This window comes from Medicago sativa, chromosome 7, assembly GCF_051527215.1.
Source record: "Medicago sativa cultivar Bolivia chromosome 7, Bolivia_mono, whole genome shotgun sequence".
Lineage (NCBI taxonomy): Eukaryota > Viridiplantae > Streptophyta > Magnoliopsida > Fabales > Fabaceae > Medicago > Medicago sativa.
The window spans coordinates 47,038,768-47,062,818 of record NC_140755.1 but is presented as its reverse complement, the minus strand read 5'-3'; the positions used below and the strand labels follow the sequence as shown (position 1 = coordinate 47,062,818).

Below are 24,051 nucleotides of genomic sequence, written 5' to 3'. Positions count from 1 at the left end.
TAAAATTACGATTGATCATGTTTATTCTACAACTTTGTTATGTGGTGTTTTCTATGCTTGTGGGTGTTTTTTAAAAATGAACAATTTTTTCATATCTTCTATTAAATTTTGTTAAAAACTTGTAGCATATAGATGATGATGCCAGACAAATTCCTGAATTTTTTTTAGGACTTCCAATTCTACGTTGCAAATATAGATGTCTACCTGACAAAACATGGTTGATGGGGACTAGCTTGTGAGAACTATAATCAGATATGAGAACGGTAGATTTGTTTCTCTTATGAATAGACTTCAATGTGGTTTCCAAGCAATCGGTTTTCTCCAAGTCGTTTCCATGACAAAAACCCTCGACTATGACATAATCATTTTTGAATCTGACTAATAAACTCTAATTAAGGTCATATTTAAAGAGAAATTCTCCCATGTTTATTGTGGATATTGATGTGGGCCCAAAGAAGATTCAATACACAAGGATTCAATATCTAAGAAAACCTACGAAAATTCTACAAGTAAGAAATGGAAAACAAACATACTAAAAAATTAAATGATGAATGCGAAGAATGACCGCCACATTCTTGAAAAATTATAAGATTTGTTGTGAATCCACCACAAGAATAAGGATGTTCATGATATGGATCTAGTCATCTAGAGTTGGTTCATTCAAGAACCTAGAAGAGCATAACTAACTTAAATTCAATCCAACATTGAATAACAAAATTCATGCATTCACTCGACAAAAAAATGACCACAAAATTGTTATGATTATTACTTTTTTCACCGTTTATATTTATAGTGCGCCCTGTTTTTTTTCTTAAAAATTTGGGATTTTATAATACAAAATAAGTTTTCCTTTTGTTTGTAGGTGGAAAATATGTTTTTCATGATCATAAAATCCAAAAACCCAATATAACAGGGTGATTTTTTTTTTATTATAAAATCCGAACACTCCATATATACCCCTCTTGTGCCAAAAATTTAGGGGAAACAAGTTTGGATTAAATATTTGAACTTTATCAGCAATTAGACATAAATAGATAATTCAAGAACTATACTAACCATCATAAGTGTTTTAGGTCATTGTTGATTGTTCTACTAGAGTCCTAGTCAAAAATCCGATTTTCAAGTTATTTGATCGGATTGCTCCAAAACTAGCTCAAAGAAATAGAAAGAAAAGGAAGGATTAAGACCTAATTTTATTTTTTATTATTTTTCATATTCTCAGAAAAATCTGAAGAAAAAAAAATATGCATTAGTTTAATTTAATTTTTAGAATTTTGTTGTGGTATTATTATATTTTTTATTATATTTCACAGGTTTTGTTTGTTTACTTTATTTTTTTTGTTGTTTTACAAAGAAAAATTCAAAATTGCTGAAATTGGAGGGATTCTGATTATTCATTATAAAGTCAGCATATTTTGGGTTTTAAAATCCAAAAATTTCAAAAAAAAATCCAAAAATTTCTAAAATACGTTCGGATTATAGAGTTCGAACAAATTATATTTTACTAAAAAGAATAAGACCTGTGAGAAACGCATATGATCTAAAATAATAATAGCCTATTGTTATTTATACCTACAACCATGACAGACATGGCCAATCACGCTATGAGGTCCAATGAGGAGCAAAACATGCTTGCAACCCATACTAGAACTCTCGCTTTTTATTTTCTCTCTCTTGTGAGCCGTCACCAAAACTCTAGTTTCTTTTATTGAAATAAGTGATTTTCTTATCTACTTCATTTTTTAAATAAGTGATTTGCACATCTATTTTATTTTTTATTTGGTGATTTCGTCGTCTTAGTTCGACGTTGGTTTCTTCGTCGTCTTTTTGCGGCGTTGTTTGTCTTTCTTTTTCGTTTAGGTATTTGTTCGGTTCAGATTGTCAGATCAGCTTCGATCCAGTGCAGATCCAATGGTGTCATCCACGTTGCAGATCAGAAGACATGTGTATTTCGGATACTTGAATATAGTCCTGTGTAGTATTTTGTACTTTGTCGTTTTGTGTTATTAACATAGATGTTGTGAGTTTGTTTGCAGATTCATCCTTTTTATTTTTAGTAAATTTGAATTGTATCGATGTACTTTATCAATTTGAATGAATGAATATAATTTATTTTTGTAAAATCAAAATAAATACTAGAAAACAAGGAGAAAATACCACTCAAAAAGAAAGAAATCCATAATTTTAACTAAAAAAATTATTACAATTAAAATTCACTAAAGAAATATCAACATATTGATTCTCATTAGAAATATAGCTAGGATTTGTAGGAATGAACTTCAACATTTTTCAAATTGTCCAATTGGAAAGTGAATTTTATTCTTATAAAGGGGATCTGGGTAGCTCACTTACTCTAGCTTGTATCGTTGTTACCAGTGGCGGAACTTGGGGGGGGGGGGGGGGGGGGGGGGGGGGGGGGGGGGGAAGGGGTTGCCACCGCCACCCCATTCTTTCTATGAAATTACTATATTACCCTTCATTATAATTATTATTTTCCTCCATAATTTCAATTTTGAATGATCGATTTTTGGTTTATTACGACTTAAATGTGTTGTGTTTAATATGATTTATATATTTTAGTTTATTTTGATGGCGAGATGGCGGCCACCCCAAACTTTTTTGTCTGGCTCCGCCACTGGTTGTTACTCAATAGTATTTGGACTTGCCTTTATTATAATTTCTTGGAAAATCAACATGGGCCTAAATTAGTGATATATCAGTTTCTATTAAAAAAACAACTAGATTTTTGACCGGTGCTCCGCTCTGGTTTATTGTAAAGAAATTGACATACGAATAATAAAATGCAATATATAATTGGTAACGGTGAAAAAAATAACACGTGATAATCTATAGTAGACAAAGTAAAACACTTCATAAAATGTATGAAATCTGAAAATATTATAAAAGAAAATTAGGTTAAGTTGTTGCAAACTTAACAAAATTAATAAATAAGGATTAGGGTAGAAAATATTTGCTTCAAGAAAAAAAGGCAAGATGATAGGAATAAAATTGGTGCGATGCATTTTTTTAGATGGAATTTGTTAGGTTAAATAATTGCAAACCTAATTTGCAGCGGGAAAAAAAATTAGGTTAAGTTGTTGCAGACTTAACAAAATTAATAAATAAGGATACATAATATAACACCTCGATTTTTAACATTAATTTATTAGTATTATTATTATTATTATTGGTTTGTTTGATATTATTAATTTAATCATTCGAATTTATTGGGAGAATAGGTAATGAGGAAATAAATGGGTTAATTGGTTGGTTAAAGAGTGGGGGGAAATAAGTTTTATAAAAAAAATAGCATTTTTAGTGAGAATAATGAAGTAGGGTGCAAACAGTAGTGCATTAGTAAAACTGGATAAAAATGGAGGTGTAAATAGTAATCTGTGTAGTGTTTTAATGATTTAAGCAAAGGGATGTGTAAATAGCAAAGCTGTGTAGTTACAAAAAGAATAGTAACCAAATTAGAGGTGCAAATAGTAAGTCTGTCAAAGATTAAGTGAGAAACTAACTCAATTAGTAGTTATAAATAGAGGAGACCATTAGAGAATTAGGGTTATAAAAGAAGCAGAGAAAAAGATAGCAAATGAAAAAGGAAAAACTAGAGTTGTGGAGAAAAGAGACAAAAAAGGCCTAGACAGAAACTTAAAGAGAGATTCAACCGTGTGAATTCATCAATTTGCATAACTTTAAGGTAAGGGGAAGTTTTATTTAATCTAAGGGTTGTGTATTCATGTGGGTAGCGAGGAGTCCTTAACCTTTGGTATTTTTATTTATTCTTATAGTGAATCCTTATTATATCGTATTCTCTTATGTTGTTATAACTATAAGTTTGATTGTAGTTTATGAATTGTGATGAATCTTTGTTAAATTTGTGTTCTCTTATGTTGCTATAACTGTTTGTTTGATTTGTAGTCTATGAATTGTAATGATTTCATGTTAATTTAATGTTCTCATATGTTGTTGTGATTATATCTTTAATTGTCCTTTCTGAATTGTGTTGTTTTCATGTTAAATTCATGATTTAAATGTGTTGATGTTGTGTTTTGGAATATATAAAAAGAAGTGAGTAAAAACCATGAAATTAGTGGTATAGAATGAGGTTTTAATGTGTTGTGTGTTAATGAGAATTAATTATATGAAAAATTAATGTTAATGGGTAAAACTCTCCAATTCTTATCTTGGATACTCTGTCACTAAATTAGTTATAACTTTTGCTACAAAGATCATTTTTAAGTGAAAACAATTGGATTCGAATGCTAACTTATATTTTTATGATACTGGAAAGTTATGTACTTTTATAATACTTCTAGAATTTATTGTAATATTATGAAGATGATTGTTGTAACAACCCGATTTTTCGCTAGATTTATTTTATTATTTATTTATGTGTGTTATATGTGCTCTTATGTGATTATTTGCCTCTGTGTGCATTTTTGGTCGGGAATGGTAGAATTCGGGGTTAGAAGGGTATTTTAGTCAATTTGGACTTAGGGGTATTTTGGTCATTTTGCGAGTAGGGGTAATTTAGTAATTTCGTTGAGGATTATTTTTAGTGCTTTGTGAGAGTTGTTATTTTACTAAGTGCTAGGGAGTTGTAGTGATTTGTTTTATTACCGGTAGGTGACCGTTAGTATTACATTTTACCGTTAAGTGAATAGTAACATTTTGGGTTAGAATAGAAATGGGTTAGGCCCATTAAGGCATTGTGAGTTGAGCCCAATTAGGTGGAACCTATAAAAACTCTAGTTTGTAGAGAAAATAGGGGTTTACCAACATTTTCACAATTGAGAAGAGATAGAGATAGCGAGAAGATAAGGGTTTGAAGAGGAAGATCTAGAGAAGGCTAGAGGAGGCTAGAGATTCAAGCTTTGGGAGCTAAAGTGAAGCCTTAGTTGGTGATTGTGAAGAATTAAGGTAAGGGGGTTAGGCTTTAATCATAATCTAGTAGTTTAATTTCTACCCTAATTCTTTGCATAATTGTGGTTAAGTGGTTAATTTGATTTTAGATGTAGAAATTCATGCTTAATTTTGATGATATGATTATATGCATGAATTGAATGATAATTGTGTTGTTGTTGTTGAATTTGTATGTCAAAATGGGTATATATGAACATGATGAGTTTTTGTATGAAATTGATGATGAATAATGTTGTGGTTGTTAGATTGATGATGAATTCATGTTCAAATGTTGTTGTTGTTGCTTTAACATGTGTTGTTGATGAATTGAATAATTGGGTATCATGAATTGATGAATTGGTGATGAGATTTGTTGTTGTTGTTGAAAGTTGTGAGAGTTTTGGTGAATTGGTGAATTTTGATGAATTGATGTTGTGATTGCAAGTTGTATGCATGTTTGAGTGTTTTGAAGTGTATATGACCTGTAAACATCTTTTGGATTAAGTTTTGGGGTTTAGAATGATTAAAATTGGGATTTTTTGGTGAAAAAGGGTTGAAACCCGAAATATTTTTCTGCAGAATTATGACTGTTCGCTTAAGCGAACGCGTAAGCGAACAACATTGCAGGTTTTGATTTCAGTTCACTTAAGCGAACCAGCCCTTCGCTTAAGCGAACCTGCCCAGTTTCAACCACCTTTGATTTTTCGTTTCGTGCACTTGGGGACCAATCCGGGCTTTCCAAAATGTTTCTTTTGACTTGTTTAACCTCTGTTTATCCATTTAATCCTACTGGAACTTCATTGGATCAAATTGGACTTGATTTTGTGAATCAAACTTAAACTTTTGAAAAATGGTCCAAAACGTCAATTTTCCGGAAACTCGCTTTTCTCGTCAAATTGAAGTAGGGTTAAGGTTGTATAATGTTTATATGATTTCTAAAAATGGTTGTGATTGGTTTCATCAAGTCTTAACATGTTTTGCTTTGAAAATGGGATTCTTTTGCAAAAATGACAAAGAGAGACGAACTTTGGGAATTTCATGATTTCGTCGTGTTTAGCCGATGAAACGCAATTGTATGCTCTACTGCAATTATATGTGGCCTAGAGGTATACTTAGTTGAGGCATTGAATCTTGTTTACTTAGTTTTAGTTCAAAAGCTTCAATTATTTTAAAATGGTGAAGTTAGAGACGAACTTTGATGAAAATGGTTTTACGAGCCGAATGCTTTATGAATTCTCTAAGGATAGTTTGATATGATTGTAAGAAGATGTTTGATTGATTGTTAGGTGAAGAATATGATGTTTGTTATCATGTGTTGTATTGAATGGAGTTGTTGGACTTTATGATAAAGTTGAATGTTGATGATAGCCGTTGATGATAGTCGTTGATTATAGCCGTTGAATATAGCCGTTGAATTGTTGTGAACATATGCATAGTGGATTGAGTCATATGTTCATGCATCATATGTCGTGTCGGATGTTATATCCATATTGCCGTTGACTATAGCCATTGATAATGATGTTTTTGTTGCATCATGGGTAACGACCTTGAGGAGATTTGGTACCACATGCATATATGTGTCGAGTTAGGCGCATATCATTATAGCATGATTCTTGAATGTTGCATTTAATAATGAATGTAATGAAGGTGTGGTTGATGTATGTGTGATGAATGCATATACTTGTGTTATTCGGAAATGTTATGTGAATGAATATGTGGAGGTTAATTATTCATGTTATTAAGTGAAGAATTGAAATGATATATATTTATGCCTAGTTATTTGTATTGATTATGATTAATGTAATGCTAAACTCCAGTGGTTTTGACCGCCTACCTGTCTGTATGGATGGGTAGACGCTGTGCAGGAGTAGTTGCTTTCGGTGAGTGCTTGGATAGCGGGCGCTATCTCCGCTATCGGTTGGAGTCGTAGGTTTAGGCTCTGATTAGGGTCGGTGTCTTTATGTTTTGTTAGATTCTGTTTATTGTCGGATTTGTTTTATTTTGTTGAGATTTGTCCACTTGTTGGGACTTGGAGAATTTTTATATGATGATGTATTTTGATCATGGCATGTATATGTTGGAGATATATGATTTGTATCCGCTGCGACTGTTGAGATATTTTATATATGCATGATAATTTTGGAGTTTTGTTGAGACGTAGCGTCTATTTCTAGAATATGTGTTATATTCGTATGTTTTATCGCTTAAATAGAAATAAGGCGTTACAATTGTTTTGTTTTATAAATTACTCTGAGTCAAACAACTTCAAAAATCGATATCTTAAGCTAGGAAACTTCTTTTTGAGTAATTCTTGCATATTGAATTTCATGATTTTAGCATTCATCTATATGCCCCAGTGACTCTGTGAACCCATCTTCTTTGTCGCAGAATATTTTAAATTAATGTTTTTCACTTAAGTAAAAAAATGATGTTGTTAATACGTAGGGAAATTGAGTGGGAGTAGTGGTTGTAGTGTTGAGAGATGGTGAGTGTGCGTTAGTGATAAAATAATATATTTCGAGTGATAAATCAAAATGATGAGAAATTAAGAGACTTAGTTCTTATCGTGTTAAATCGCGATAAAAGTATAATGTTTAAAGGGATTTTGATGAACTTAAATTAGTAAATCAAATCAGCTAGTTGGGGATTAATTGTGGAGTGTACTTGGGTAATAGTAGGGTTAAACGTAGTAGGATGATGGTCTTAGGAGATTAACTTTAAATGTTAGTTAAGTTAGGATGAGTGTCGAAACTTGACAAGTTTTGAAATAATATATTTTAGATGATATATTTGATTAATGTGATATTAAACAATGAGCACAAATGAATTATTTGACGATGTGTAATGATGAATTATTTAATAATGTGTATTGATGTGTTATTTAATGATGTAATTGATGTGTTATTTGACCATGTGTAATTGATATGTTATTTAACGAAAGTGTAAATGACGATGTGTTATCTAATGATGAGTTATTTAAATATGTGTAATGTCGAGTCATTAAATGATGTGTATTGATGAGTAACTACTTGGCATTCATGGTCGAATCTATTTAAAGATGTGATTTAATGATGGGGAATGAATTGGTAACATACCTTTAATATCTAAAATATTTGACGAAAACTAGGTTTGGTGCTACATGCATATTCAGTTGAGTCTAGGAGCATTGCATACATAAGTCTGTTCCATTGATAAGTTCTGAATTTCTTAATTGATAATTGATTTTGTTGAAGTGATAAATGATCTTTTATGATTATTAAATGATGTGAAAGTTGATTGTTTAACGATGTGAAAAGCGATTATTTAATGATGTGAATATTATATATATATATATATATATATATATGATGTTTTATGTATTTAACCTCCGAGTCTATTCATTACGTTTATGTAATCTTCTTATTTTGGATATATACTCACCCCGATTGCGGATTGGACATCTTTACCCTTGTTTGGTACAAATATTCAGGATGAAGAACTTTAGACGATGCAAGCTTGGAGTACGACGATGAGTCTTTCTCTTCATTCTTTCTTTTTATTAGGAGTTTATTTTGGGTCAATATTTCTGATTCTGTAACACTAAAGAATTTGGGTTTTTCTTTTATTTTCGGAATTTGTTTTGGAATTCATATTTGAATCCAACTTATTTGTTAAGATAATGTGACACTGACAATGCTTTGAACTTATTTTCGCTGCACTATTTTTATTTAATTGAAGTATTTTTGAATGATGACAAAATGTGACACCCTTGCATGATTAAATATTATCTATATTTTAATTTAGAAAAATACTAGTTGGGGTTAGGGTATTTCACATATCATCGTTTATTATTGTTTACAATAAATTCATATTTATTATATGATAAAAATTAGTTTCAAAAGAAAAAAAATTGGTTTCAACCAAAGAAAAAATAGAAGTGTTAGAATTACTCTCTTTTTTAACATTATCCCCAACAGTGAAATCTATCAAGTTCACACCACTTGATGTGAGACTCATTTTACAAAATGCGAGACTTAAATAGATTTCAATCAAATAGAATATTGAAAATAAAGTATTCTCAGCACTCCTCTTACGCCAAAGAAAGAAAAAATGACAATCAAGCTCTGAATCATGGGTCTCCAAAAGTGGTGAAGTACCCGTACCGGGTACGCACCCGTACTAGGTACGTGTATGATATTGTACCGTAAGTACTGAACCCTATCCATTTTTACTTAATTGACTCATCGTAGTGGGTACGTCAGATGGTATTACCCTACTGCTTTATCCCTAGATGTTTCCATCGAGGATTTTTAGCAATCTCCTATTGTTACCACTCGCTCTTTCCAACGAGTAAAGAGTTTCCACTTCTGACCCATTTCGGTCTGGTCAGTCGTAAGGTGATCTTCAACCCTAAAGAAAGAGATTGGAGCACATTCGTAACTCAACGTTACGAATTACGGGCACTCATCTCATGGATACCCCTTATTTTCTTGAGCCAGAGTTGGGTGCCTTCTCGGAACACACGAGCATACCAATTCGAAGTGTTCGTTTGAAGATTCCATAGAGGTTTTACTTCTTTAGCCTACGCTAGGACAGAACTGCTTTCGAGTGATGATTGGCCGAGGGGAGTTCAATCATGAAGTACGGTAAAAACGTACCGACGATAGAAAAACAAAACAAATTATTTTTATCTTTTATTTTATGTCAATTCTCTCTTTTGCTTTTGATGAAAATAGTGGGGGAGATGAACAAAAAAGCAAATTTATGAAGCAGCATAATGATAGAAGTGTGATTAAACATATGATTAAAATACAGATTTATACTATTTTTTATTATATTTGATTTTTTTTTCTAAGTATGTTTTTACAACAACAATGATAGTAATTTACCAATAAAAAAGTTTTTTAATGTTTCATATTAATGTATTCATCGTACCTTCATTTTTCTTAAATTTAACGTATTATATACTAGTACCCGTACCGGATACCGTACCGTACCTATGCATAGCAATAAAGTATAAAAACGTGTTCTCTCATGTCACTGGGTAGAACAATTTATTAATCTGCATTGTTTATCAACAAATTAAATCCAAATGAAACAAAAAATAAGGAAAAAAAAGTACCCTTGTGCTAGAAAGTTGAATTAGACTTCAACTACAGAAAGAAAACGTTTAAAAAGAGTCAGAAAAATTAGAAAGAGGACTTAGTAAACTCCCACGCTAATGTCAATGTGTATTTTTTAAAACTCTTTTTGATAAACAGTACTGACACTCATCCTATAAGTACTAACTCAACTGGCAAAAATGCCGAAATTGTTAAGCCGGACGTCATGACAGTTCGAATCTATTTCCAATGTGTGAGACCCACCTTGATTTAAACCAATAATATCAAATGTTGTTAATTTTTTTAATGCGTGTATTTTAGTAGAAAATAATATATTAAATTGAAACAAAATTAAAGCAAAACATAAGTGCAAACTATGTGGCAAGCACTACCAATGAGAGTTAGTCGTAGCATATGACTTGGTCTACAAACCCCAAATAAAACGTCGTTTACTCTCCACAGAATTCTAATGCCAAATCCTCGTTGAGTGGAAAAATTAGTTAGTTTCTTACCCATTTCTCACCCTCCTTTACCATCACTCATTCATTCAACACAAGATCCAAAATCAATGGAGAAATTCATTATCAACTTCCTACTCTTCAATCAATATATGTAAATAAAAATGCTCCATATCAAGATATGGATATAAATAAAAAATACGGTTTTACTCATGCATTTGATCACATTTCACATTATCCCCTCAAAAAAATCACATTTCGCATTATGTAACTTTGTTTGCTATATTAATTCTAAAAATATCTTCACAAATTATCTATATGATGAAATATAATTGAATGCATGTATAAAATGTGTTAATACTAATTAGGGTCAAGTCACAATGTTTAGAGGTTTAAACTATATTTTATAATAATATCTTTTTTTTAAAAACAACACGAAACTTATTAAAAAAAACAGATTTTGTTGAATTCAATGTTTAAACTTGAGTCAGAGAAGATATGAGACCTTCATCTTGACTAAATAGAGTTAGACAAACATCAATAACTAATACTCTCATATAGGTATAACTAACTTTAATTTTTTAATTTGAGTCAAAAGTTTTGAAACCTAGAACCCTAGATTGGGTTATGCTTGTCCCTTACACCGACTTTGATATTAACAATTTATATCAATCAATCCTTAAAAGTGTCTATTTAGGTTGGTTTGATGGTATTGCCTTGTGATCTAGTAGTGTACTCCTCTTAGGATCTTCGGTTCAATTCTACTCGGCACCAATTTTGATGGGTTAATTTAGTTTCTTAATAAAAACATCCTTAAAATCAATTCTTAAGAATTATTGTTGTAATTAAATTTAATGAGTAGAATAACTAACATGATTTCTATTGAGACATGATGACAACACAATAAAACACATAATTATTTGCACTCTTCATTTTTATTTATTTATTGAACTTTTTTTCTAACTAAAAGACCAAACGGCTTGCTAAAAGCTACCAATGCTACTGACCTTTGGCTTTGAGATCAAAGGCACAAAAGTAACAACCTAATTATTTTATAAAAGAACAAATAACAGATTCTTTGTGTATTTTAAGAATTTAGTATGGTCAATTTCCGAATAAATAGTAGTACCATAAATCTGTGGTTGCCAAAACCATTCGCTATCAAAACGACACGTGAGTGAGATGAGTTACGTGTAACTCTTCACTTTAACATTGTTGTTTATAATTTTTATGAATGAATTTACACAACCTAGTGGCGTTCATCAATCGGGTAAGTCGTTTTGTGTCTCTAATGAATCAAAGATTCAAGACCCTCTTATCTATTTTAAAATAAGATAAAGTAACGTTTTTGTTTATCAAAATGTAATAAGTGACATCCAAGTTTCCTTAAAAAAAATGTGACATCTATATTAAGAATTCAACGCCGGATAAAAGATAATCTGAACATGTATTTATAAGTAGGAACAATCATGACTTTATAAGTCGGTTTTGTAGAGTTGTGTTATACCCAACCACTACGTTTAAGAATCTACATATTCGTTCAAAAGAAAATTAAAGTTTATTTGGTTCCTTTGATTTTATGACGGTTAAATTGGGTGACTAATAGATAAATAAATAAGAAATAATACAAATAAAAAATGTAAAAATAAAAATCGATTGAGCCAATTGTGGTTCAACTGGTTCAACCATTTAACATTAGATCGATTAAATTGTGATACATCCGAGATTGAACTATACGGTAAACTAGTCGATTCTCGATTGAACCGGCTAATTCATTATGATTTCTAAAACATTGATTTTAAGAAAAACTATAGACAACTATATAATTTCATTATCCATTTTCTTTAAATAGAGATTTTAGTAAATGAAAGTAAAGAGAATTGAGTGGTTGAAATTAATGAATTTAAGTTAAAAACAAAATATATAGGAAAATTCAAAGTTGGGTTATGAAATGATAAGGATCCGTTTCTCCGAAGAACCCGAGAGTTATGACTAAAAAAATTAGAGAAAAGGGTACTTTTGGAAATTAAAGAAAGTGTTACAAAGATTGAAAAAACCAATAAAAAGAAGAAAGATTGAGTGGAGAATAAATAGAGAAACGGGCAAGTCTGGCATGTTACATGTTCTTCTCTCACTTCCTGCATGTCCATCTTCAATTAAATATCAATAAATTCAATTTTAAATTCATTCAGGTTTCACTCTTTATGTTTTTCTTACGTTTATTTTTTATTACCTTTTTTGGCCTTAGTGAAGAGGAATGCTTGTCACCTACTCCTTTTATAGTTTCTACTCTCTCTTCTTTTTCTCTCTCAAAACCAAACAAAATCATCATAATAATAAAAGTTAACTCATTTTTATTATTCCTCTGTTTCTTCTTCTTCTTTTTCTTCTTTTGTTTTTTTAGTTTCATCATTTTATGGATAAATACAAGTGCAAACTTTGCTATAGAAGCTTCAACAATGGAAGAGCATTGGGGGGTCACATGAGATCTCATATGATGAACCTTCTTGTTACAAAGCAAGAAGAAGAATCATCGCGAACGGTTCAACTTAGTTTCGAAGCTGAATCAGCACCGTCTTCATCATCGTCATCAGAAGATGATGACGTTGATGAAAAGGGTCTTAATTATGGCCTTAGAGAGAATCCAAAGAGAAGCATTCGTCTCGTAGATCAAGAGTTTTCTTTTCCACAAGTGGATACAAGTTCCGTGATTCTTCAAGATATAGAAAGCGAAACTGAATCATCGAAGAATAATCCAACTCGGAAAAGATCCAAAAGGGTGTGGAAAATTCGCGGGTTTGAACAAAAGTATTACAATGAATCTGCTACGAAGAAAATGAAATTTTTTACCAAGAATGATTCTTCGGTTGTTGAACATGAACCTGTTAGTTCGGTTTCTGATGCAACAACCGAAGAAGATGTTGCATTTTGTCTAATGCAGTTGTCGAGAGACAAATGGAATAGACAAAATGAACAATATGAAGACGTGGAAGAAGAAGATGATGACGACGAAGCTGAAGAGGAAGAAGATGAAATTGAAATCGAAAGATCTTTGGAAGATAGTGATGAATCTCAAGAGCTACTAAAAGTATGCAAGAATAATAATAAAGTACGTAAAGGAAGGTACAAATGTGAAACATGTAATAAAGTGTTCAAATCTTATCAAGCATTGGGTGGTCATAGAGCAAGTCACAAGAAGATTAAACCGAACATAACGGTGGAAGAATCGTCGCCAGAATTCGAAGTTGTTGAAAAGAAAGTTCATGAATGTCCGGTATGTTTTCGAGTATTTAATTCGGGTCAAGCACTTGGTGGACACAAAAGAACACATGTGATTCATGGATCATCATCAACAACAGTTCCAATTTTCAGCTCAAAAAGAGTTGCAAAAAGTGTTATAGATCTTAACCTTCCTGCTCCAATTGATGATGATGAAGTTAGTCAAATTGAAAATTCTGCTGTTTCTGATGCAGAATTTGTCAAAACTCGTTAAGCATCATGGATGGTTTTTTTTAATTTTTGGTGCATTGGTTACTTTATGATTTAAAGGTAACATTTTTTTTTTTTTCATTTTTAATAATGTTCTACAAATTTTGTTATACTTATATGGTTACTCTATATATTATTGTAATAATAATTCTTCAATTTCAATGATTTTATTTGTAAAGTTCTGAATTATACTACTTACAAAAAAAAGTTCTGATAATTGTTCAAGATTTTTTATGGTTATTTTGGGTTAATTAAGGAAAATACCAAGTAACTGTTCTGCAATATATTGATGATGATGATGAATATTAAAACAGGAATGTCGTTTTTAAGGAAAATATTTTTATGAATATAAAAGTAACTTCAACTTCTGACTTCCAAGAGCATTGTACAGTTCAGAAAAGAAAATGTGGTTTCTTAATGGATCTTGATTTATTATATTTTTTTCTTTTAAGACATTTGAAAAGTTTCATATCTTTTTAAATATTTTTTCTACTTGAAAGAAAGTTCTGTATCATCATTTTTTTTCATATGTTTCTTCTAGTCATTTTTCATTGCAACTTTCCACATTGATCTTCATAACTAGTTGAGATTACAAAGTGAATTGAATATAGCATTAATTTTGTTTTAAAAAATACAGATCCTTTTTTGGGAAGAAAAATGTTATTTTTGACAACAATGAATTCTTGCTAACCATACATAGACAAGCATTGAATTAGTAAGATTGACTTTAATCTTGCCATGTGACTCGTGATGTGTTTGTGAGATTTTTTCTCATAACCAATACTATTTTTGTTTTATGAATAGATAAACACGTAAATTCGACTCAGATGAGCTTGACTCAAATATTTTTTTCATTTTGATATAAAAAGAAATACTCAAGTCACCCCCCATTAATTTGCAATAGACATAACAACCATTTCTTACCTATGTTCATTAATTTATTTTAGTTTTGCATTTGATTGAAGGTGGTCAAATTAGTAGATATATAGATTTAAGACTTCACTCACTTAAATAGAATCTGATTGGTTAACAAACCCAACAAAATTAGAAATCATATTGAAAAGTTGAAAGTTGAGTTCCTAGATGACATTGCTATGTTATTTCTCTGAGTGGTGACAATTTCATGCTTTTAATTTACCACTTCTTTTACATACTTTCTTTATACGCCACTAAACTATACCTCATTTGAATCTTTCTGCTCAGTGACTTGGTTTCTATGTTCCATTTCGTCAAGTTTCCATCATGATTAGATATATACAAATTATAAAAATAAAAATAAGAATTGATATTAATAAAATAGTAAGAAACTCCTCTTGGTTGATTTCATCTCCAACTCATTAATAAGAAACGTACTTTCGTCTAACTAGAGTTTGATATCGGTGGGCCCATGATATCTCAATTGGTTTGAACTAAAGGAAAAATGAATTGAAGGTAGGAAGTTTAAATCTGAATGAATATGTAAATATTAATCTAAGAAACTAACTACAAATATTTATTATTAAGAAAAAAACTGATGTGCCTATCCTTTTATGTTTGTTTTATAATTGGGCCAAATAAGGCCACACCAAAATAATTTCAAAACTCTTTTTTTTCCACCTTATGGATTTCTCGTGTGCCCTATTTTGTTCAGATTATATAATCCAAACAGCATAAACACCCCATAAAAATCTCCAAAACACGTTAAAATATTTCGGATATGCCCTGTCCATTTATGTTTGTCTCATATTTGGTCTGAATTAGACCACACCAAAATAATTCCAAGACTCCTTCTTTTTCCATAGTATTGATTTCTCGCTCGCCCTATTTTGTTCAGATTATATAATCCGAACAACATAAACGCCTCGTAAAAACCTCTAAAACACGTTAAAACATTTCAGATTTTAGAATTAGAATAGGACGTACTAGAAACTCATAGGGTGAAAAAAGTAATGGCCTAATTCCAATGAAGCTAAGGGGCTCGCTTTGGAGGACCCTGAGTTGTTCAACCATTTAAAACATATACTCAAATATATATTTTTGGGTTAAATATATTTTTAATCCCTATAAATATGATAACTTTTCGTTTTAGTCCCTCTAAAAAATTTCTTCAACTTTTAGTCCCTCAAAAAATTTTCATCTTCACTTTTGGTCCCTCCTTTAAAGTAAACTCATATGTAGAATTCATATTTTTGAATAAAATTTTGCAAAAAAATTCATAATATTATAAGAATATCTCCCAAAAAAAATTAGAATTTTTTAACAAAACATGAATTTAATATGAATTTTTATACTTTTTAAGGTTAAAAATTCATATTTAATTTGTGTTTTGTTAAAAAATTCTAAATTTTTTTTAGAATATTTTACTCATTTCTGCACAATTTCAATAAAAAAATTAAATTAAAAAGGTTTAAATGTGTAATTGGTCCCTGCACTTTTAACAGATTTTGGCATTGGTCCCTGCACTTTTTTTTGTTTGGCATTGGTCCCTGCACTTTGTAAAAATATTGGCATTGGTCCCTGCACTTTTTTTTGTTTGGCATTGGTCCCTGCACTTTGTAAAAATATTGGTATTGGTCCCTGCACTTTGAAAAAATATTGGTATTGGTGCCACGTGGCATGAAATGATTGGGACCAATACCAATATTTTTCCAAAGTGCAGGGACCATTTCCAATATTTTTACAAAGTGCAGGGACCAATGCCAAACAAAAAAAAGTACAGGGACCAATGCCAATATTTTTACAAAGTGCAGGGACCAATGCCAAACAAAAAAAAGTGCAGGGACCAATGTCAAAATCTGTTGAAAGTGCAGGGACCAATTACACATTTAAACCAATTAAAAATGGGGAACAAAAGTTGTGATTGAAAATTTTATAGGGGCTAAAAGTTTAAGAAAAATTTTAGGGGGCCTAAAACGAAAATTTGATATATTTATAGGGACCAAAAACATATTTAACCCTATATTTTTCTTACATGACCTATTAGTGTTTTTTCATTGATTTTAAGCAATTTAGAAGGCCTCTTCAGCAAAAATAAATAGCCAACTCACTTTTTTTTTATTATAAGAACCATGTAACTTTAAAAATACAAAACAATAAAAATGTATAATTTCAAAGATTTCATACATATTTTTAAAATAGTGATCAAATCATTTTTTTTTTCTAAAAAATGAGTTTAACAGGAAAAGAAGAAATGTTGTGTCATCTTTTCTAGTGAATGGAGTGATGGTGGAAGGGGTTGAAAATGTGCGTGGAGTGTAACACCCTATTTCTATTAAAGCGATAAAACACGCGAATATAACAAATATTCAAGAAATAGACGCTACGTCTCAACAAAAATACCAATAGACATGCATATAAAATCCTCAACAGTCACAGCGGAATATAATTCATACATCACCAGAATTACATGTCATAAACAACATAAATCATAAATAGAAATCTCCACAACAGACGGTCTAAACAACATAACAGATGCCTAATCAGAGCCTATCCTAGACTCTAAGACACGACAGCGGAGAAAGCTCCTGCTATCCAAACATCCACCAAGCAATTCACCAAGCGACTAATCCTGCACAACGTCTACCCATCCATACAGACAGGTAGGCGGTCGAAACCACTGGGGGTAAGCATTACATTAATCATAATCAAGAAATAATAAACATAGCATTCAAGGATTCATACATATCACATATACATAACCATCCTCCTAGAATACTAGCATCACATGATTATCCCCCATCACTTGCACTTCAAGCTATCACATTATTATCATAGCATGACAAACATATTTAATCTTTAATCAAGTCATCGACAAGAGTTCATCATTTATCAACATCAAATCAATGAAAGGATTACTCACCTCATTCTTCATCTAGCATATATACTTAACTCAACAAATACAATTCATCATTTCAAAGTTATAAGCGAGCAATCATCATTATCACAGAAATCACCAAATCATATGTATATACATATACAATTCTCACCTCATCATTATTATCAAAATAATTATCATCAAATTGATTCACCAAGTGTATAAGCACAAACAAGTAAGACATGCAATTAGAACATAGTTCAACTATTCACAACCATCAACAAAATCCACCGATGTACATATACACCAATCCACACAATCACAATATTCACCAAATTTCACCAATACACAAATTCATCAAGTCACATATTCAATTATGACACAACTTATCAACCATTCAATTCCAAATGTCATGAGTATGTATTCATCAAACACACTTATCATCAACAATCATCATTCACATGCCACATCAAGACATCATTTCAATATGCAATGTGTCTATACACGACACATATATGCATGTGGTACCATAACAACAACAATAGATGCCAACCGAACATCTAAATAAGAGAACACCTCCTCTCTTACCAATCACCTATGTAAGAGAACACCTCCCCTCTTACATTTCACATATGACTCAATATGATCATGATGCATGGACATACAACAAGAACCCGACAATGCACAACTTCAACATAACAAATGCAAGAGTACACCTCCTCTCTTACAAATCACCAATGTAAAAGTACACCTTCAATAACATTGACTATCTCAACAACAATTGCATTATCAAGTATACATGTCCACACATTCAACAATCACAATCCACATAAGAGTCATCATCACACACATCAACATCAACCTACCAAATATCACAACAATTCCATATACTTTTCATAAACCAAGTAAAATGGAACAACATATAATTTCATGATAAACATCATATTCAATCGTCCACCATCATTCACATATCATCAATTAATCATATAAAATCATCCAAGAAAGATTTATAAAGTAATTGGTTTAAAGGAACCATTTTCAACCAAGTTCGTCTATCTTTCCACCATTTTCAAAATTATTGAAGTATTGAACCAAAGCCAAGCAAACAAGATCCAATGCCTCAACTAAGTATTCCCCTAGGCTATGTATAAGTGCAGTAGGGTATACCTTGGCGTTTAACCCGGCTAAATACGACGAAATCATAAAAATCACAAAGTTCGTCTCACTTTATCACTTTGCAAAACCAATTCATTTCCAAAACAAAACCAAGTTAAATCCAAGCTATGATACTCTTAGAAGCTTAATTATAAAGTGATTGTATAAGGGTAGGTGTTTGGAATCCATTGGTATGCTTAAAAGTACACAAAAATACGAAAAAAACAAGGTTTTGGGATTCTGCAGAACTGACACGGTCGCATCATCAGGACACACGGTCGTGTCATCCCTTACAGGAGACTCTGACACAGTCATGTCATTCCACCATTACATCAAAAATGCATTTTTACGTTTTCGTGCATAAAATCTTGTTTTCAAATCCATTTTCGATTCCATTTTCGCCAATGCATTCCTAACAGTTGGACCATACAAACCACACTTGAAAACTTGACATTTCAACATTAAAACAACTTAATCAAACTCATCCCAAAATGACTTATTTTGCAAAAGCTCTTAAAATGACTTTTACTCAAAAACCCATTTTCTTCCCAAAATGATTTCTCTCCAAAACAAAGTGATTAAAACATAAAATCATACCATCCTAACTATTCTAACAATCTTAACTCATTCAACATCATCAAAATCAAACTTCTTCATTATCAACCCATTTTTTATGAAAACCTCAAGAACAACACAAATTCATAACAACATCAAAGATTATGATTACCCAATGTTTCTAACATCAACAACAACACCTCACAACATCAACAACAACAACCAATCATGAATTCATCACAATTCATCAACAACAACATCTCATATCATCAATTTTTGGCAAAACACAAAGCATACATATGTACATGATTTAAGCTTGCAATTTCATCATCAACAACTCAATTAACATTCAATTTACATACCCAAACATTACATCACAACATAAACACGAATTTACCAATTAATTCCACCATAATCAATTATTCAAATAAGCACTTAAGTAAAGAATTAGGGTAGAAGCTACAACTAAGTGATTATGAGTAAAAACTAACCCCCTTACCTTAATTCTTCACAAACTCAAGCTAGGGCTTCACTTTAGCTCCAATCCCCTTGAATTCTACCTTCCTTTAGCTCTCTCTAGCTTTCCTCCTTCAAACCCCTTTCTCTTCTCTTGCCTCTATCTCTTCCCAAATGGCAAATGTTAGTAAAACCTTATTTCTTTACTAACACTAGTGTTTAAATAGGTCCAACCTAATTGGGCTCAACTCACAACTCCTTAATGGGCCTAACCCATTTCTATTCTAACCCAAAATGTTACTACTCACTTAACGGTAAAATGTAATAATAACGGTCACCTACCGGTAATAAAATAATTACTACACTCTCTCTAGTAACTTAGTAAAATAACAACTCTCACTAAGCACTAAAATAATCCTCAGCAAAAATTACAAAATTACCCCTACTCTCAAAATGACCAAAATACCCCTAAGTCTAAAATGACTAATATACCCTTCTAACACCGATTTCTACAATTCCCGACCAAAATACACACAGAGGCAAATAATCACATAAGAGCACATATAACACACATAAATAAATAATAAAATAAATCTAGCGAAAATCGGGCTGTTATAACTCTCCCCCACTAAGAAGAATTTTCGCCCTCGAAAATTACCTGAAGGAAACAACTCTGGATACGAAACTCTCATCCTACTCTCCGATTCCCAAGTGGCACTCTCTCCAGTTGGTCCAACCCAAATCACTTTAACCAAAACGATCTCCTTGCCACGCAAACGCTTCACTTCACGATCCTCAATCCTAACTGGCCAAGTCTCAACGGTCAAATTGTCTCTTACTTCCAAATCATCCACTTGAATCACATGAGACGCATCATACACATACTTCTGCAACTGAGACACATGAAACACATCAAGAAGATTCGACAAAGATGGCGGTAACGCAATTCGATACGCTACAACCCCAACCTTCTCAATAATCTCGAACGGTCCAACAAAACGAGGAGTCAACTTCCGACACTTCAAAGCACGACCAACACCAGTTACATGATTCACTCTCAAAAACACATGATCACCAACCTGAAACTCAATGTCCTTCCTCCTCTTATCATGATAACTCTTCTGCCTACTCTGAGACGTTTTCATCTTCTCTTGAATCATCTTAACCTTTCCCGTAGTCTCTTGCACAACTTCCGGTCCTAACAAAGCAATTTCACCTGACTCATACCAACACAACGGAGTCCAACACCTTCTACCATACAAAGCTTCAAACGGTGCCATTCCGATACTAGAATGAAAATTGTTGTTGTACGTAAACTCAATCAACGGTAAACATTCGACCCAACTGACACCTTGTTCCAACACACAAGCTCTCAACAAATCCTCTAAGCTCTGAATAGTCCTCTCCGTCTGACCATCAGTCTGGGGATGATAAGCAGAACTCAACATCAACTTAGTTCCCAAAGCAACTTGCAGACTTTCCCAAAACTTAGAAGTAAACCTCGGATCCCGATCCGACACAATACTAGAAGGAATATCATGCAGTCTAACAATCTGCTCAATGTAGATCTCAGCCAATTTCGCCACAGACATACCAGTTTTGATAGGGACAAAATGTGCCGACTTCGTCAACCGATCAACAATCACCCAAATCGAGTCAAAACCTTTAACAGTCTTTGGCAACGCTCCGACAAAATCCATAGAGATACTATCCCACTTCCACTCTGGCACAAACAACGGTTGCATCAAACCCGACGGTCTCTGATGTTCAATCTTAGACTTCTAGAAAACCAAACAAGCATACACAAACTCCGCGATCTCTTTCTTCATTCCAGGTCACCAAAACAACCTCTTCAAATCTTGATACATCTTACAACCTCTTCAAATCTTGATACATCTTAGTCGCCCCTAGATGAATACTCAAACCACTTCTGTGACCTTCTTCCAAAATCCGTCTCTTAAGATCAAGAACATCTGGTACACAAACACGATCACGAAACATCAAAACACCATTTTCATCCAATCTGAAGTCTCCACCCTTGCCTTGATTAACTAACACCACTCGATCTACAAGTTCCAAATCTTCCTTCTGACCATTCTTAATCTCTTCCAAAATATTACTCGTCAGCTTCAACATTCCCAACCTCCCACTATCCGGCGTCAACTCACTAACCAAACTCAAATCTCGAAACTGCTCAATCAACTCCAACTCTTTAACCATCAAGGCAGACATATGCAACGACTTCCTACTCAAAGCATCAGCAACAACATTCTCCTTCCTAGGGTGATAACTCAACTGAAAATCAAAATCCTTAAGATACTCTAACCATCTCCTCTGCCTCATATTCAACTCCTTCTGGTCAAACAAGTACTTCAAACTCTTATGATCACTGAACACTTCAAACTTAGAACCATACAAATAATGCCTCCAAATCTTCAACACATACACAACGGCCGCCAATTCCAAATCATGAGTCGGATAATTCTTCTCATGCACTTTCATCTGCCTCGAAGCATAAGCCACAACCTGAAGATTCTGCATAAGCACGCCACCAAGACCCATCTTAGAAGCATCACAATACACAACAAATGATTCCTCCGGATTCGGCAAAATCAACACTGGAGCTAAAGTCAACCTCTTCTTCAACTCTTGGAAACTTTTCTCACACTTAGCATCCCAAACATAAGTTTGTCCTTTCCGAGTCAACAGCGTCAATGGCAACGCCAACTTAGAGAATCCCTCAATGGACCTCCGATAGTAACCTGCCAATCCAAGAAAGCTTCTAACTTCAAAAACAGACTTAGGTGATTCCCATTGCAACACTGCATCAACCTTCGACAGATCCACGACAATACCATCTTTAGAAATCACATGACCAAGGAAACTCACTTCCCGCAACCAAAACTCACACTTCGACAACTTAGCAAACAACTTCTTCTCCTTCAAGACTCCCAACACAATCCTCAAATGCTCGGCATGCTCCTCTTCAGACTTCGAATACACCAAAATATCATTGATAAACACCACCACAAACGGTCCAGAAAAGGATGAAATATTCTATTTTTATATTCCATGAAAACACCTGACGCATTAGACACTCCAAATGGCATCACAGAATACTCATAGTGTTCATACCTCATTCGGAACGCAGTTTTGGATATATCTTCCGCCTTTACTCTAATCTGATGATATCCTGATCTCAAATCAATCTTGCTGAACACTTCTGCACCAACCAACTAATCCATCAAATCATCAATCCTCGAAAGCGGATACCGATTCTTGATTGTCACTTTGTTCAACTGCCGATAATCCACACACAACCTCATGCTCCCATCCTTCTTCTTAACCAATAACACTGGAGCACCCCACGGAGAAACACTCGGCCTGATAAACTGCTTCTCGAGCAACTCTTCCAACTGCTTCTTCAATTCACCCAACTCTGATGCAGACATCCGATAGTGCGCAATCGAAATAGGACTCGTTCCTGGTACCAAATCAATTGCAAACTCAACTTCCCTCTCTGGCGGTAATTCGGTAATGTCGTCCAGAAAAACTTCTGGAAACTCTTGCACTACCGGCAAATCACCAACTCCTTTCTCACTACTTTCCTTCAAGGAAGCAAACATCATGAACACACTAGCTTCTCCATCCAAAGACTTTTTCACTTGCTCTGCGGTCAAGAACTTCCCACCTTCCTTGTCTACCGGCTTAGAAAACGTCACACTCTTGGTCAAACAATTAATGTTAACACCAAAAGTCAACATCCAATCCATACCAAAAATCACATCCATATACTTCAACGGAAGACACACAAGATCCAACTCAAAATCATCAGGAACCTTAACACAAACCACAACCAACTGAGCCTCTGCAGCCAAAGATACCTTCCCTTGCCAGACTAACACACTAAAAGCAACCTGCTACTCCCCCACTACGCTCAAACCCACCTAAAAGAACGGAACAACACAACAAGTACCGACAGTACTCCCGTACATGTCGCATACAACAGGAAATTCAACGAATACTAGTCCAGACAAGACTGACCACGGCTCTGATACCAACTTGTAACGCCCTATTTCTATTAAAGCGATAAAACACGCGAATATAGCAAATATTCAAGAAATAGACGCTACGTCTCAACAAAAATACCAATAGA

General features: G+C 32.9%; 1 protein-coding gene across 2 annotated transcripts; it reads left to right on the top strand.

The window, feature by feature from the left end:
• The first annotated feature begins 11,636 nt into the window (after positions 1 to 11,636).
• Positions 11,637 to 14,101, top strand: LOC146906260 (zinc finger protein ZAT9-like). 2 transcript variants are annotated; one of them, XM_085726610.1, is made up of 2 exons: positions 11,637 to 11,717; positions 12,852 to 14,101. In XM_085726610.1, the coding sequence occupies exons 1-2, from the start codon at positions 11,682 to 11,684 to the stop codon at positions 13,938 to 13,940; spliced, it is 1,125 nt and encodes a 374-aa protein (XP_085582736.1). In that variant the 5' UTR covers positions 11,637 to 11,681; the 3' UTR covers positions 13,941 to 14,101. The 2 variants fall into 2 exon arrangements, with proteins under 2 accessions (XP_085582736.1, XP_085582735.1); XM_085726609.1 differs by lacking the exon at positions 11,637 to 11,717 and adding an exon at positions 12,314 to 12,639.
• Positions 14,102 to 24,051: the final 9,950 nt, after the last annotated feature.